This window comes from Lonchura striata, chromosome 8 (assembly GCF_046129695.1).
Source record: "Lonchura striata isolate bLonStr1 chromosome 8, bLonStr1.mat, whole genome shotgun sequence".
NCBI lineage: Eukaryota > Metazoa > Chordata > Aves > Passeriformes > Estrildidae > Lonchura > Lonchura striata.
The window spans coordinates 9,439,183-9,455,658 of record NC_134610.1 but is presented as its reverse complement, the minus strand read 5'-3'; the positions used below and the strand labels follow the sequence as shown (position 1 = coordinate 9,455,658).

The 16,476-nt window shown below is 40.0% G+C and overlaps 1 protein-coding gene across 1 annotated transcript; it reads right to left on the bottom strand.

The window, feature by feature from the left end:
• Positions 1 to 104: 104 nt before the first annotated feature.
• On the bottom strand, positions 105 to 16,198 carry LMLN (leishmanolysin like peptidase). The gene is made up of 18 exons (XM_021526028.3): positions 16,157 to 16,198; positions 15,391 to 15,813; positions 15,003 to 15,100; positions 14,877 to 14,907; positions 14,310 to 14,392; positions 13,775 to 13,892; positions 12,740 to 12,918; positions 12,009 to 12,114; positions 11,671 to 11,765; positions 10,799 to 10,916; positions 9,937 to 10,044; positions 9,183 to 9,259; positions 8,491 to 8,601; positions 7,652 to 7,784; positions 6,898 to 7,057; positions 5,961 to 6,091; positions 4,844 to 5,054; positions 105 to 4,275 (listed from the first exon to the last, which is right to left on the bottom strand). The coding sequence occupies exons 1-18, from the start codon at positions 16,196 to 16,198 to the stop codon at positions 4,181 to 4,183; spliced, it is 2,319 nt and encodes a 772-aa protein (XP_021381703.3). The 3' UTR covers positions 105 to 4,180.
• Between the last annotated feature and the right edge of the window lie 278 nt (positions 16,199 to 16,476).

Below are 16,476 nucleotides of genomic sequence, written 5' to 3'. Positions count from 1 at the left end.
TTTTTCAACATTCTCACAAAATAAATGACTGTTGTAATAGTGGTCCTTTATTGCTCTTAGTCTTGCAGTTAATCATCATCAGCTCTCAAAGAAAAGGACACGAATTAATATTTAACAGATATTTTATTGAAGAACAGTTTTTTATTCTGCTGCATGTCATACCTTTTTTAAACAGTAAAATAAGGAAATATTTACTCCATAAATAACACAAGTTAGCCCTTATATCTCAGTCCAGCCAAAATCTGTGTAAAATAGTTAGTTCTGTATTTACATTCTGTACCAAAAAAAGGAAACACATGTTCAAGGTCAGCCCGTTCTCTCAAAACAGTTGTTTTATCTCCAAGGTAAGCTTCACATTAAAAAGGCAACATTTTCACTTAGGAAGCCTGTAAGATCACATCATTCACTGCACAAACAGCTCCAAATCCTCAGTACATACATGCAAGCAGGCACCCACACACCCAGACAAGCTAAAAACAGGGGTTCAGTCTTGCAGGGAAGAACACCTTGAGCTGCTCAGCTGGCTGAAAGTCAGTCCTTGGAAATCTGGGGAAGGAAGGATGTACACCTCCCTCTCTACTGAATATCATCAAGCAGAAAGATCTGCAGGACAGGAAGATTTTTTAAAAACAGCTGGCCTCATAAGGGATTGTGGATATATCTGCTCTCAGACATCAGTCTCCCCAGTTTATTAGAGCTCAGCAAAAAGAATGAGCTGCATTGGACTGACAGTTAATGGGGGATATAATTCGGTAATTAACCTACACCAAGGGCCGTGACTGTATCTCAAGACCTCTACTCATTTCAGGATGACTTAATTGCTGCTTTTCCATGTGATTTTACTTGCTGCATTCTCCAAAAGATATCCTTCCTCCTCATAATTACAACACTAGAAAAAATGTGTTCCTAAAATATTAACTTGCTTCAACTTCTAATTGAAATGATTTGAACTACTGGGACCAAAAAAGACTGCAAGATTAATTTACTTCCCTAAGCAAACACGGAATATTTAAAAAAAATTATGAAGTTAAAACTGTGGACTATACACTGAAAATATTTCTGTTACAGATGAGAAAACTCATGCATCTCAGCACAACTTCCAGGGCTCCTACTGCCCAGTCTTCTCTGGTGGAAACACGAAGACTTAAATGGGCTGTATTTTCAAGTTTTCACACTTAAGAGATGCAATAGGAGGAATTGGTCACATGTGGTCAGGACACCTAACAGAGCAACTTTGCATTTATTTAAAATAATTCTGAATTTTAAAGCAGAAACTACACTTAAGGCTACATAACTGATCTGCTTCAGCTACAATTTTAACTGTTCTATAGTCAAAAATGGCTTATGCTTCCTACTGTAGTAATTTTACTCTTAAAAACCTGAGACATGATTTTACTTAATTCATGTGAAGATCTGGAAGTTCACAGCAGGCTAAAAGCTGAACGCAAAGACAAACAGAACTGAGGTAGTCAGCTTTACTCAAATATTCTGTATGACAACTACCAGTTCATTGCCACTTTAAATTGACACATTTCCTGGCAGTTCCCACAGGCTACAGCTGCTAACCCACTGCTGGGATAGAAGATGTTGCATTCTTCTGACTAAAGTATCTTCCATGCCCGACCCCCCAAAGTCACGTCCAGTTCTGCAGGTCACAGGCAGCTGAAGGGCTGCATGACAAAGAAATTACAACTGAAATCTCAGATTATTAAGGCAGTAGCAGTTTTACTTCACTGGATTCACTGATGCAGCTGCTCAGCAGGTATTGGTGAACCTGACCACAAGAGCTCCAACAGGCTGACAGATTTTTCCCTTTCAACACAAAGCACTACATCCCCTTTCTTTACTTCATGCATACAATTCAGAAGTAGGTAAGCATCACCTTTCTAACCCATCTTTTAATTAATTCTCGGGAAGAGAGATTAAAAGAAGAAAAGCCCTCAAGATAAACAACTGTGTAGAAGATAAAAATATTCAATTAAATATGACAAATCTCACACTTAGACAGACAGGAGACCAGCATATCAAATATTGAGCACAATAAATTAACACCAGTTAAAAAAGTTTAACAGTTATAAAGTTAACCAGAAAGTTCAGACAGTGCAAACATTTCACAGTAAGAAAAAATAACCAGTAATTTCTTTTCAAGTATCAAAAGCATTGTTGTTGAGTGACAACTGTATTATTGCACAACAGACAAAAATACAAATATCAACCTCTGGGACCTAAGATGTATTCTCAAACCTTTATGTCTTCCAGGTATCAGTTTACATTTACTGTTTCGTGGATATATTAAAAGAGTGTTCACTTATCAATCTGAGTGTTTAATAATTCAGTTTGTACAATTTTTAAAGCATTTGAGCCCTGCCTTGTATTGCTTCTCTGAGACACTGATTTAAGGCTAGTCTAGGCCTTGTGTAATTCACAGCAAGCTTAACCTGCAGTTAATGTGGAGAACTAGCCCAGTGCAAGGTGCTCTCAACTGTGATGTCTTTAGACAGCTTAAGGTAGCACCTTACTTGCCTCAGCAGTGTCATAACAGTTTCCTTAAATAATAAAAAAAAAACCAAACAAAAAGGAAAATCAAGTCCAGTAGGCACAAATAATTTCTTACAATCATGATGGAAGTCCTATTATTATAGTATAATTGCAGCTAAAGATTTACTTGATCTTCCTACCTTCATTTACAAAAGGGATCCAGTCACTGACAATTATAATAACACAGAACATTTAAGAAGTAGAGTATCATCTTTCTCCATGTATCTGCATTTTTTTAGTGCAATGGACATGCCTGCTCCCTTAAATTTAACACTTTTCCAGGAGTAAAAATTATCCTAAAAGGACAGACAGTGGATTGAACCACAAAGCGTTTCTTTACCTCTGAACAGGATTATTTTTTGCACATTATAGAAATAAATAGAAACATCCTTACAAGGGTCCTATACAGCAGCTGTCCTTACCTTGACTGATTTTACTCATTTACTTCCTCTTATCTATTTTGTCATCAAATGATTAATTCTGTAGCAAGGTGTGCCCTCATGTGGCTCAAGCCATCTGATTCTCAGCTTACTACAAATACTCAAATAATCCATAGTTACTTACATGTCCAAAAAGAGTAGAGAAGTAAAAAAAAAAGAAAACAGATTAGGCTTCCCTTACACATTAAATATAGTTTTTGGTCTAGAGACATCAGTATGATCCTGTAAGATTATAGCTGCCATTGCTACTGGTTTGCTCTTCAACAAGAAGCGAGAACATCTGTAGTAATGTTCATACTAGTTTTAAAACAATAATGCCATTATTTGAGAAACAAACCAATGAAATAAGAAATCATCATAAATCCTATCCCAAATTTACAGTCTGAGTATCAGTACTGAAATGCATTTGCCTAGCAAACTCTAGAGGATATTCAAATGTGAGATATTAAATTTCACAGTAGAACTGACACACGCTAAATGAAAATGGGATTTCTAGACAGTTGTCCTGGTTACCAGTCTGAAATTCCATTTTGTGCATGTAGGAAGATGCAATGAACCCCCAAGAATTAGCTGCTTTACCTAGTATGAATTCTGAGGGGACTCAAAGCTGCAGAATACAGTTGTGGAGGCATCTGCCAACCACTGGTTTATCCACTTACATTCTTTCCTCCCCCATAAATAGTAAGAATTAACAAAGCAAACAAATTACCAACCTCTTCAGGCCTTGGTTATCAGCAGTGATGACAACTGATTTTTACATGGCTTTTGAATAAACCACTGAGGTATATTTCCAGTTTGAGGATGCTTTGCTACCAATCACACAATAGATATAACAAAAAAAAAAAAAAAAAAAACCAGCCCTCAGTTCTATTACAGAAAAGTTCTCATTTCAAATCTTGACTGAGCTTCCAGGTAGTTTAACACAGTTGGCAAAGTGGATCTTGTTACTGCGTCAAAAAAAACATAGGTTGCAATTCAGGAAAATACTGGCACTTATTGAGATGACAAGGTAAATTTTCCTCCTCTCAAAACTCTGCCTGTTTTTGTCAGCACCTCCCTGACTGCTGTGTGCAGCAATACTTGCCAGGGGAGATGAAGTTCAGCAGAAGAGAGCTGCCTGCTGAGACAGAACCCCTGTGCTCCACAGCAAGGAGTGCAGCAGGATGGGTATTATCTCAGAACTTCTTGCCCCAAGCTCAAGTCTATGCGCAGAGAAACAATCCTGTTAGCAGGGGAACTAAGTTGGCTACCAGCAGCCAAAGGGTTACAACCAGGCTAGATGAGCAGGAGCATAAGTCTAAAATAAAAAAAAAAATTAAAAAGAAATTATAAATTTCACATTTAAAGACAAGATAAAATAACAAAGAGAACACTAAAAACCACTAAAGAGTTAACAAACTTCCTGACAAAGCATTAACTGGTATTTAGTGAATTCAGCTTTCTGTCTTCCTCAAAAAGAAAACTGACTCTGATCTTTCTGCATTATAATATGAACACTATCCAATAGGAAGTTATACAAGTGAGAACTTTCCACCAAGGTGATAATTTTTAAGATTATAGTAACAATATGGCCTTCAAAACACAGGTCAGATTTCCTGACAAATTCCCAGGCTAAAGTTAGATTTACCAGAAGGAGACACGAACGAAGGCGTTATGTTTCAGACACATTTCTCCTGTGTTAGTCACTATTCTGCACGACTGCACAGCAAAACACAGGGCACCTTCACTATTTACCTCCTACACCTGGGATCTTAAAATAGCCATAGCCTTCCTTTCCTCTTCCTGACAGTCAGAGCTGACACAAAGCTTTGATGTTTTCAGATATTTAATACTGAAGTTTCACTTCAGCAAAAAAGGCAACTTACCAATGGGTGCAGCTCTTGTTACGTTAGAAGCCGGAGGATCCCTCTCTGGGGGACAGGAGTCACAGAAATCCAAACAGGCTGGGCAAATCAGGTTGCCAACGTGTATCCAGCCATTCATCTGAATGCTCACAGTCAACACCTGGCCCGAGCGGCTGCACAAGTACACAGTGTCCTTGACCCACACATGCAGCCCTTGTGGAGAGCAAGAAACCTTAAAACAAAAGGGCAAGAATTAAGTCTGTATTATGATTTGTTGTAGCATATGTCACAGTTGAGACAGCCATGATACACAGAGTATCATCATACAATTTCAGAAAGCTTCAACCCATAGAGAATAACACCAGACCACTTCAGAAGTCTTCAAGCATCTTCCCTTCTTGTTCTTTAGCCCAACCTTTTATACCCTCATGTTCATGCACGGCACCTGTGTGCCCTCTGCTCCCTTTGGTGGTTGCTCAGTGCCCCTGGGCACTCCCTGGCTCATTGCTGTCAGTGCTGCTCACCTGCTTCTCACAGCTGAGCCCACTGGGGATGAGGCTGGGCCACAGCCCCACTCCCACTCACCACAAACTGTGCACCTACAGTGATTTATCAGAAGCACAGATTAACTGCAAGTATTTTAATGCAATCTGAGCAACTACAAGATTCAGGAATGCTTCAAAGCACTGACTATACTCTTTTTGTGCAATTATGCAGATCACCAGTTGAGAATGAATAAAACTTGGCTTCTGCTAATGACCACTTCTGCAGAATTGTGAGGTTACTGAATGTGACACACTTAGTGAGATAGTCCCAAAGAAAATGAGAAGTGACACAGTGCTTTCCACCTCTGAAAAATCAGAGTGACTAATTAATATTAAGCTTCAACAACAGAACATCTCATGGAAGTATCCCTTCTTAGATGAGGATAAAATGTCATGGGGTAAGACAGATGATGTCCCCACTGAGACTGGAAGCCATCCCAGCAGTCACACACTTAACTATTTAAATTACAGGCTTATGGTTGGAAGATTGTTTTCAAAGTATGTTATATGATCTATAGATTATAACGTCCAGTGTGCAGGTGCAAAGTTCTAACAGTCACAACCTAAATTTTAAAAACCCAACAAATACTTACTTGATAACATCCACTACCCCAGTCAGGGTAACTGAGTTTCCTCCTGCACTGTTCCATAACAAAAGCAGATTTCTGAATGAGACATACAGAGTTTGGTCCATATTTCTCTGCACCATAGTTTTTGGTAGGATCTAAGGTAGAAGGAATATACTGAATTACAAGTTAACTAGAGGAACAGAAAGCCCACATCAATGTAAAAGGCTATCTAATCAATGTCCCCACATGCAATTCAAGGTTTACTTTTGGAGTATTTCAGACCCTGAACTATTATCAATTTGGGAATTATACTGTCTTGAAAATAACATGGGAAGAAACACAAGAATTAAGAAATAAACAAAAAAATCAACTAACCACAAAAAACCCACAATGAGCAAGCACTTTCCATCAAAAAGTGGTTATGTTTGCCCTCAGGGAAACATAACCCTCAGGGAAACATAACCACTTGTGATTGTTGGTTTGAGGGCAGAGGGTGGTTTTTTTGAGACAAATGCACAAGCAGGTAATATCCTACAGCCTTCTGGAGCTCTGCAATACTGAACTTTCATGCATTACACTAGGAGACAAGCCCAGGTTCTGGTAACTCACAAAGACCCTGGCCTTGAACAAAAAACCTACGAAAGTGAAAAGTGCAATCACGTTTCAGAGAATCAATAAACAAACCTCTCCCCATCCCCATTCTTTGTCTTGTATTTGGGTCATCTGGGGTAAGTGTCTGTTCACTCCTTATGCAATTCCTGCATTAGATATGTAAGTTTGCCTCAGGTGTACACAATAGTTGTGTTATGCTTCTTACCACAGCACAGTGTTTACACAGTTGGTAGTGTGAAATTTTATGAGTGAAAAATTTACATGCAATTAGTTTGAATATACAGCAAGTCCATTCCAAGTTAACAAATCCAATCTCTGCAATACCACCCTGAAGTCCTAAAATACTGACCTGGCTGGTTTTCAATTATTCTACAGTCTGAACTGCGTTGAAATTCACCACTTAAATGCCAGCTGAATTCCTGACTAAAGGGACAGTAGTCAGCAATTTCTACTGAGCCACCATAGTAAGGCAATTCTTCTGCTGGTACCCCATTAAGATTGTCAAAGTACTGCAAAACAAAATACAGTAGTGAAGCAGTTTGTGCAAAGGCAAGTGTACAGCTGTTTTTTAAATAGACCAAATCACTACAGCTGCAAGAACATCAGCTGTTACTACTCAGGAATGCTATTAACAGCACCTTACAGTACCCATGAACCAGATGAGCCAGAAGTATTTAATACGTGAATAATGCAGAGATTCATATCTGCATGGATCACTCCCAGCATCTGCCCCCGATTCCCCTCTTTATAATAATTATATTATTTCGGACGTAAACAGAACAGATTTCCTAGTGTGCAATGAAAAAGGGCAGAACACTGAGGGAAGAAATCCCTCAAACAAGATATTTTGGGGGATTTGTGTTACACAGCAATATTTCTATCTGGTATTTGGATAGACAGCCAAGCCACATAATTTTATTAACATCATAAGGGGTTTTTGTCAGTATTCCAACTCTTTGTAATAAACTAAGTAGACATTTTTCACAATATCTACTGCCATCTGATAGTTCAGAAGAAACAAAACTGAAAAAAAACCAATCATTGGGCTGCAAAGCTCAACAATGAAAACACTTCAGTTATTTTTAAAGTAGGATCCATTATACCTGATATTCCTGAGGTAACTGCTTTGGAAACTTCTGCAAGTTGCACACTGCTACTGCTCTTTGGTCCTGTCTGCAGGTTAACTGCAAAGGATTACTCCTCAAAGTGTCGCAGTATGGACTGATTAATTGCTTCCTCAAAAACAAGAAACCAAACAAAACCAGAATAAAAATCACATCAGATCAATTAAACTGCTTTATATAAGCAGCCTGTCAAGACTGTCCCAATTCTCCCCTAGACTCAGTCAATCACACAAAGAAGCACTTCTCTGGAGGCTAGTTTTTCTTATTTCTGGTTTTGACCTTTCTGATTTAAAGAATATCTAGCCAGTAAACAAAGTTACAATGCATCCACCTATTTAGTTTTAATAACACTTCTTTGTAAACTTTAAAGAACAAGACATACAAGCAAAACAGGGCCGTTATGCAGCTGTATCCTAGAAATGTTTGAGGATTGTAAAGAACAAACAAGGTTGTAAGGAACAAACAAGGCAGACAGCGTCTTCAAAACACAATCTCCTTCAGCTGCTTTAAGTACAGTCCAGTAATGCAAAATGACACAGGCAGCATTCCCAATTAGAAGAGACAAAATAAGAAGGCAAACACTTCTAGAGTAAGTCCTACCTGTCCTCCCTAAAATGAAGCCTTCTCATAGTGTAAATACATTCTACACCCTTTTTGTCTCTGTGTTTATTGTAACTGGGTGGGATGCAGGGCAGCATTCCTTTCTCATTTCTGCTAACCTCTACGTCTTTTTACTGAGTTACATTTGAAGGACAAATGTAAACAAGCATCAGGGTTTCCTATTTATTTTTAATTTCTTTAAAAGACTGTATTCTTACTTTTGTCTCTTCTGATCAATCCAGAATTTGCAGCTCTTCATTACAAAGTCACAACCTTTATTGCGTCCCCAGTCTAACTTCTCTGCCATGCTGTAATTCGCTTTATACCATCTGTAAAGGTATTTTGAAATGAGAATATAGTTACCTCAAACATTACTGTTCTGATTAATAAAACAGCAATTCAAGGAATTGCATATTATGCCTTAAGGTTTTCAAAGGGAAAAAAGAGCATCCCCTTCTGCCTATAGGAAAACACATTATGATTTCACTATTTTTCAAGTCACAACGAACTAGAAGAAAATTTTGTGATCTGCAAAGAAACAATGCATACAGAAAATGAAACCTTAGACAATTTCTACTTTCTATCTGCATGAAGAGCTGAAAAAGAATAAATATGTATTGCATGCAATTGAAAAAAGACTTACATTGAGACAAAAAGTAAATGCTACAAACAGCACTTTGGATTGCAATGCCTGGCTTTTTAAGGCAAGATTAAAAATGGGTTTTAAAACACATGAAGAAAAAGTAACATACAAGGTATGACTCCTTATCTAATGTAAAGCTAATTATGCTGATAATCTAGTCTGCTGCAGAGGGATAAGTAAAAGGGCATCAATTTGAAATAAAATCAAGTAAAATGCAAACCAAACACAAATGAACCCAAAATCTATCCTCCCATTCTTAAATCTTACCCTGTGTCTTCCATTAGTGCTAAGGTGATCCTGGAAAAGACTCTGTTCTGAGTGTGGGATCCAGTCATTGCTTCATTCTGAAAGTTACCAGTTATGATTGGTAAGCCACCCAAAATCATTATTGTAAGAAAATGCTTCTTAGGAAAAAGCATTTTATTTCTGTTCTCTTTTTACTATTGACAATCAAAATCCCATACTCCTTCATAAAAAGACTGTCCTGAAGCATTTCCTTTCTTGTTTACATAAAACAATGACTAGACAATGTAACTCTTCCAAAAATATCACACAGCGTTAAGTTACAAGTAAAAATTAGCTTAAATGTTAAGAGAGAAGTCAGTGTTTCCTTGGTCAGGCAGGGTTCTGGAGGAGCCATGGCAAAAGCTAAAGCCAGAGCACATGAAAAAAGATGAAGTCAAGGTAATAAACAGAAGGATGAAGTATTTAAGAGGCAGTGGGCAACAAAACTCAATTTACTCAAAGGAATACCCCCTTTGCCCCAAAATGGGAGGAAACCTTCTCAAAAGGGTAACTTGATTTCATACTCTGACACTTAGCAAGAAGGCCAAAAGACAGATGTATCTAGAAATTGGACTTCTAAATATTTAAGTATCAAGTACTATTTGTGATGCATTTCAATGAGGTTTGATACTCCTGCATTTTCAAGGCTCCAGTAGGTACCACAATAAACCTAAAAATCAAGGCACGAGGAGCAGACATTTCCACATTCCCTTCCAATCCTACTATCAGCACAAACCTCCAACAATCTCTTCTCCCAGTGATTGAGCTCAGTACCCATGCCACCTTGATTTTCAAGCTCCATTCCCTCTAGAATTGGACAATTAAAATGTTTTCGGGCTTCTTCCTAGAAAGAAAACATTTCAACACAACTCTCAAAATACTGAGATGGATATCCACATGCAGTCCTAATGCTCTAGAATTACCTATTAAAAGTACTTAAGCATTTATTTTTCTACACTTTTTTTTTCTACTCAGAGGCTGACTACGCAAGCACCCAACAGCAAGGCTTTCACACTTACTACTCATCTCCTTGAAATAAATGAGCAGAAGCAGGGGTAATTAATCCATGTTTGCTCTATATACTGTCTTAGATTTAAAACAAAAAGATTATTTGTGGCCAAATGCGATTAACACTATGACTTATTTCCAAATCCAATTTGTTAACACTTGAGCATATGGGAGGACAAAGACAACGTCTGAGGCATGGGAAGCAAGAAAGATTTCCAAAAATCCTTGAGGAATTTATTTTTAAACATGACAAAATATTAATATCAAAGGAGCAGGAGGTGCCTTAAGTCTGCAGAAAAACATCTAAAGAGCAGGATTAAGGAATTTCTTCAACATCAGTTTTGCTTAACCTTCCAGTCCCTTCATTTTCTCTTACTATGTAAATTTATTTATTTCATACTGTCTGTCACCCATTTTCTGCTTAAGCTACACCCTCTCAATTACACAGTGTTAATGGCACAGGCTTTGGGCCACATTTTCAGGGAAGGGTATTCAGTGTTAGGCTGTTCTTCAAGGATAAGAAATATTTATGACTTAAGAATGTTCTGGCAACCTTGGCATACAAAGCTGGAAGGGCAATGCACACTTACGACTACCCGCGGTGTCACCAGAAGATGAACAGCATGGCGCAGCATTTTGCCACCACGTATGTCCCACAGCCTCACTGCTTTGTGGACAACTTTATTGCTCCACTGATACAAACCTAGGCTGTAAGTAGAAGGTTTGGTTACAGGTCCTTCCCACAAAAATGTGTTACTGTGCAAAGATTTATCTCCATAAGAAACAGAATCATGGATAATCTCTATATTCCTTCATGCTTTCTACATTTAAGAATTTAATTATGCAGTATTTCTCCTTTTAAAGATGTGCTTATTGTACACACAACTGATTTAACAAGGCAAAGTAATATCAGTTATAGAGTCAAGACGCATTTTCCACAGTTACCAAAAATGTAAGAAATTCAATAAAACCCCTCAGGATTGCTACTGCAAAAAACTCTCTACCCTTCCATCTCCTAGAAGAAGATCTAAATACCAACTAAAAAAAGAATGCAAAGTGCTCATTCTGCAGCAAATCAGAAAATTCATATAGCAGATTACACACATTGTCCATTCTGCATAACTTTAAAGCTTTAAAATTATCTGCACTGACATTAGACAGCATGGATAATTGTAAGGCTTAACTTCCAGCCTTCTGATGAATGAAATTCTGTCGTAGTTTATAGCATATGTGGATAATATAAGTGCTTAATGGCAATGTAACAATAAAAGATTTTAATAATTCTATATAATTCTATATAAATAAAGACTAGAGAGTCACCACACACCACTGTTGGAACATTATAAAGGAAAGTCACTCTAACAATGGAATGAACTTGCATTTTTAACAGGCAAGAATACATCCGAAAAAAGCAACATGAAAATATCCTTCAGTTGGAGTACCAAGAGGTCCAAAAACATACCTTTCATTAAAAGGAGGAAGTCCATCTGCATATCTTGGTGTCAAAGGTTTTCCATCATCATCACGATAAAATGCAAACAGTCCAGCAGAGAAACCCTTCAAGTCAAAAAACAAGCACATGGAAACCTTTGGTAAGACATTCATATACAAACACCATGTGAAAGAGTCCCCACACCCACCAGAGACACACTGGAAGTACAACATGCTTAGGCAATTAACACAAATTGAAGGAGGCAAAGCAAGAGCTTTCCTCCACCAAACATCCTTCTCTTGGCAACAAGCTGGAGGCATGTGAGCAAGAAGGCACCCATTTCAGGGTAACACTTTATCAACTCTTACCAGTGCATGGATTATCTCGTGTTTCACTGTAGACAACATGCCAACAAATTCCTGAGCTTGTGTTGAAATCATGTTTGGACACAAGTTAGCATATCCTGCTATCGGTCTGGAAGACAGTTTTAAAGTTAAATGGTTTTTGGTAAAATACTACAAAATACAAATCATTATTCACTATGAAGCAGCAGAAGATTTAAAGAAGATACAGACTAATGTAAAAATATGCCCCTTCCGATAATTTATAAGTGCCTGTTAACACCACAGTGACAAGTTTACTGTTGTGATGGGGAGGGGTGGGATGGGGTCAGTCAATCTCTATATTCAGTATTCTACACAGGTGTCAGTGACAATAGCACAAGGGACCTGAATTTTAGGTAAGATCCTAGGGAGGTACAAAGACTGTGACAGTGACTACAACTGAAATGGAAACAAAATAGAAGTAGGAACTTGCAGTCTTTAAGTTTGTGAAATCATGACATTCACCTTAAGAGAAACAGGATCTTGACAAAAAGTTTAGGTATTAACAGTGGAGGATCAGCTTTGAGTCCTGCAGCTCAACCTTGCAAGTTAAGCACTATTTGATGGGTTTATGATTCTACATAAATGCAGTGCTTGTCCATAATGGTGCCTACTTTGTTATACAGCAAAGGCAAACAACCAAATTCCACATCTGAACAATGAAAAAACTTGAAAGTTTAATTAAAAAGAGAGTTTGCAACAGAGGGAATACTTGCCTGTCCATTTCAGCTTCCAGTTGGCAGTAGGCTGCATATGCAATGATATTTTCATGGCCACACCTGTCAGTAGTGAGAGCACTGACGTAGAGCACAAAGTCAGCATCTCGCACCCCTTCCTGCTCGGGTGAGCCCGTGGGCCTGCGGTGCCAATCACTGTTGTTGTACACCCTGCATTGCTTACAGTGGTCAAAGGGAACAATTAAATACTTCACTTATGACCAAAATTTTGCATAACACAATTCAATTAGCTTAAAGCAAACAATAAATCCTGCTGTAAGACAGCAAAAGATAAGAAAACACCCTGTGAAGAACAGCAAACAAAACCAGAACCAAGGAATAACTTTCAAATGACTAGCTCTTATGATTTACTAGACACAAGGAAGGTGGCAGCTTTAAAAAAACAAACAAAAAAAAGCCTGTAAAGCTTCCCAGAATTAGCACCCTCCTATTTCTTATGAATTAAAAAAAGAGAAAAATCTTGGCCCACAAAACCAATATACATAAGTAGTAATCGCATTTCTCATGTAATCTATGTTTTTAATGATACACTTGAAACTTCCAAGTTAAAAAAAGAAAACCAGAAATCTACTGATCACATACTGTAGCTGAATCAAGAAAACAAGTCTGAAGCATTTCTTGCATCATGCTCCTGAGTCAGTGGATAACCTCTTCAAACAAGGTCTTCAAAAATCAACTATTAACTCTGTGAAATTCCAACTCATTGACCAAGTTGAATAACAAAGTGATTAATGGCAATTTAACAATCTCCAAATCTAATCCTCTCAGTACAAGCCATTAGAACACAGGCTCAGAAGACAGTAACCAGGTCCAGTTTTTTTTATTTGACTTTGAATTCAGCAACATAATCTACAGAAACTCACACTCATTTAAGTTTTTCTATTTTTTCATTCAGACTTAGTGATCCCCAGCAAACAGGTCACTTATGCACAATTACCAATGTTCACATTTTCATTAGTTACCATAAACAGTAATATTTCAAAGATTAAGAAACACTTGGACACCTGAGCTTACCTGGAGGTGTTTCTCAGGAACTATAACTGGCCCACACCTTGTATGGTCTGCACAGGCTTTTTGGCAATATCTGTGGGGATCAGCTTTCCTCCTTAAATATTGGTTTGTCACACATTGCCTTCAATGAAACATCAGACAGTCAATGTTTTTATTATTAAAGGAGAACTATAGAATAGTTTTACATCACTCTGTTGGTACTTGATATAATGTCCACAGTGAAAATTGTTAATTACCTCACCAGAGAAGACATAATGCTTCTAGCTCTTACTGGAGCATCCACAGGCTCAAAGAAAGATTAGAACCAAGTGCATAAATGGGAGTACACATAAAAGAGAACTGGCAGCATGTATAGCTTTGAATACCTCTGGTACAACAAATGCAGGTGTTGCTCATGATTGGCACTGCCACTGGATCAGATGGGTCACTGATCTGATTCAGCAGGGCGTTCCTTACACTCTAATCTTCTCTTAAAGGCTATGCAGCACAGTGTTAAATATCAAATATGGCAAGTGATTTTCAGCAGACTTCCACACACCTGCTTAGCAATATAGCACCAGCAGATTTGCGCACTTGAAATGTCTTCTCCAAATAAGATATAGCTTGTGGGAAGAGTTTGTTCTGAAAAGGACAAAAATCAGAGTCACCCAGTAGCAGTGCAGACACACTTCACTCCAAAGGCATTAACTACCAAGTTACATGAAACTTGCTAGATATTGTGGTAAAGCTCAATAGAGGAAAGCCTGACTCACTGACAAGTTCAATTATTATGAACATGTTTAGGAAATACTTTGTTTCAGTATTCCCATATGTTATTGGAGTGAGAAAATAGGAAGGAAACCAGTATTAATTAGAATGCACACTGCAAAGAGGCTTTAAAAACTATATACACATTTCTCACTGATACTTTAACACCTTGGGATACAGCAAACACCATGTAGCAGAACTCTGAAATTATTTTTTATGGAGGTATAATGTATACACAATGCCTTGGTTTCCTGGACTAGAGGAATACTAAATTCCTGGCATTCAAGGTTTTATTTAAACTGGACTTAATTTCATCTATGTTACATACAAACAAAAAGAGGAAGCAAATATAACATACCTTTATAAGGTGTCTTTTCTCAGGCAGCAAACTATATTTAAAAAACAAAACAAACGAGCTTTAGTTCAAAAGGTTTCCATTCTCGGCCATAGGAAAAAAAAAAAGCTGCCACACGATTATACTCACTCCTCAACGCTTCTGTCATAGACAATCTTAATTCTTAGCTGTTGATCCACGTTTCTCTTCGCGACGTGATTTTCCTTCAGAGGAACTTGATAGACGACCTGGCAGGGGGAGGCCGGGGCGGGATGAGGCAGCTCAGCGGGACCGACACAGCCCCGCGGCCCTCGGCCCTCCTGCCCGGAGCACCAGCCCCTCCAGCCCTCCCGACCCTTCCCGCCGCACTGCGAGGCTCCAGCCCGCTCTCGTTTGCACCCACAGCCGGGCGGCGGGGTCAGGCCCGGCACAGCCCGGCCGGGAACACCCAGACGGGACGGATCCCACAGCGGGAGCGGCCAGCACGGGAGCCTCTCGACGCCCCTCGCAGCCGCCTGAAGACCCCCGGCCACCCCACCTGGTCGCCGCTGGGTACGCGGTGGTCACAGGAGGAGGAAGCGGAGGCGGAGGGAGGCAGCGGCAAGAGCAGCAGGAGCCCGGCGGTGAAGGCGGCGAGCGGCGGGTGGCAGCAGCGGGCGGGCCGGGCGCGCCCGCCGCCCGGCTCGGCGGCCATCTTGGAGTGCCCGTCCGCCGCGTCGCCATGGAGGCAGCGCCGCGGGAGCGGCCTCCGCCAATGGGCGGGCGGAGTGGGCGGGGCGGCAGCAGAGGGCGCTTCTGATTGGGCGCGGCGCAGCGGGGGCGGGGCCAGGCGCTGAGGCGGGCGGCGGCGCGAGCGGCGCGGGTGGGATGCGGCACCGGGCCCCCAGCGCCGCAGCCGCGCGGTTCTTGCGCGCTTCCAGCGTCTCCCCCGGCAGCCCGCTCCAATGCTCGACCACCCGTTCTGTGAAGGAATTTTTCCCACCGTTCTATTTCAACCCTTGAGGCCGCTTCTTCTTATTCTGTCGCTCGTAACGTGGGAGAAGAACCCGCCTGGTTACAAGCTCCTGTCAAGGCGTTGTAGAGAGCAGCAAGGCCCACCCCGAGCCTCCTTTTCTCCAGGACGATCTTCCCCAGCTCTTTTCCCTTCTCTGGACACGCTCCAGCACCTAAATGCCTTTATTGTCGTGATGGGCCCAAAAATAAGCACAGAGCTTGAGATGCTTCATCAGTGCCCAGCACAAGGTCAGTCACTGCTCTGGCCCTGTGGCCACACTATTGCTGATACAAGCCAGGACGGCACTGGCCTTCTTGGCCATCTGGGCATGGGCTGGTTCATATCCAGCCATCTGTCAAACAGCACACCCGGTTCCTTTTGTGACTGGGATTTTATTTCTCATACATAACACAGGCTTTTCCCAGCTTCTCAGTCCACAAACACTGCACAACACAGTATTCCCCAGTTTCTAGTATGGAAATGACTGAAGAAACTTTTACCACGACCACCAGTGATAAGTTATCGGGGTTTTTGAGGAGCTTTATCTTGCAGCTCCTGCTGCTTTCCAAGATGTTCAGGTATGAAGAGGGCCACACTAATAGAAAGTGGCGTGTCCTGGCTCTCCAAGCT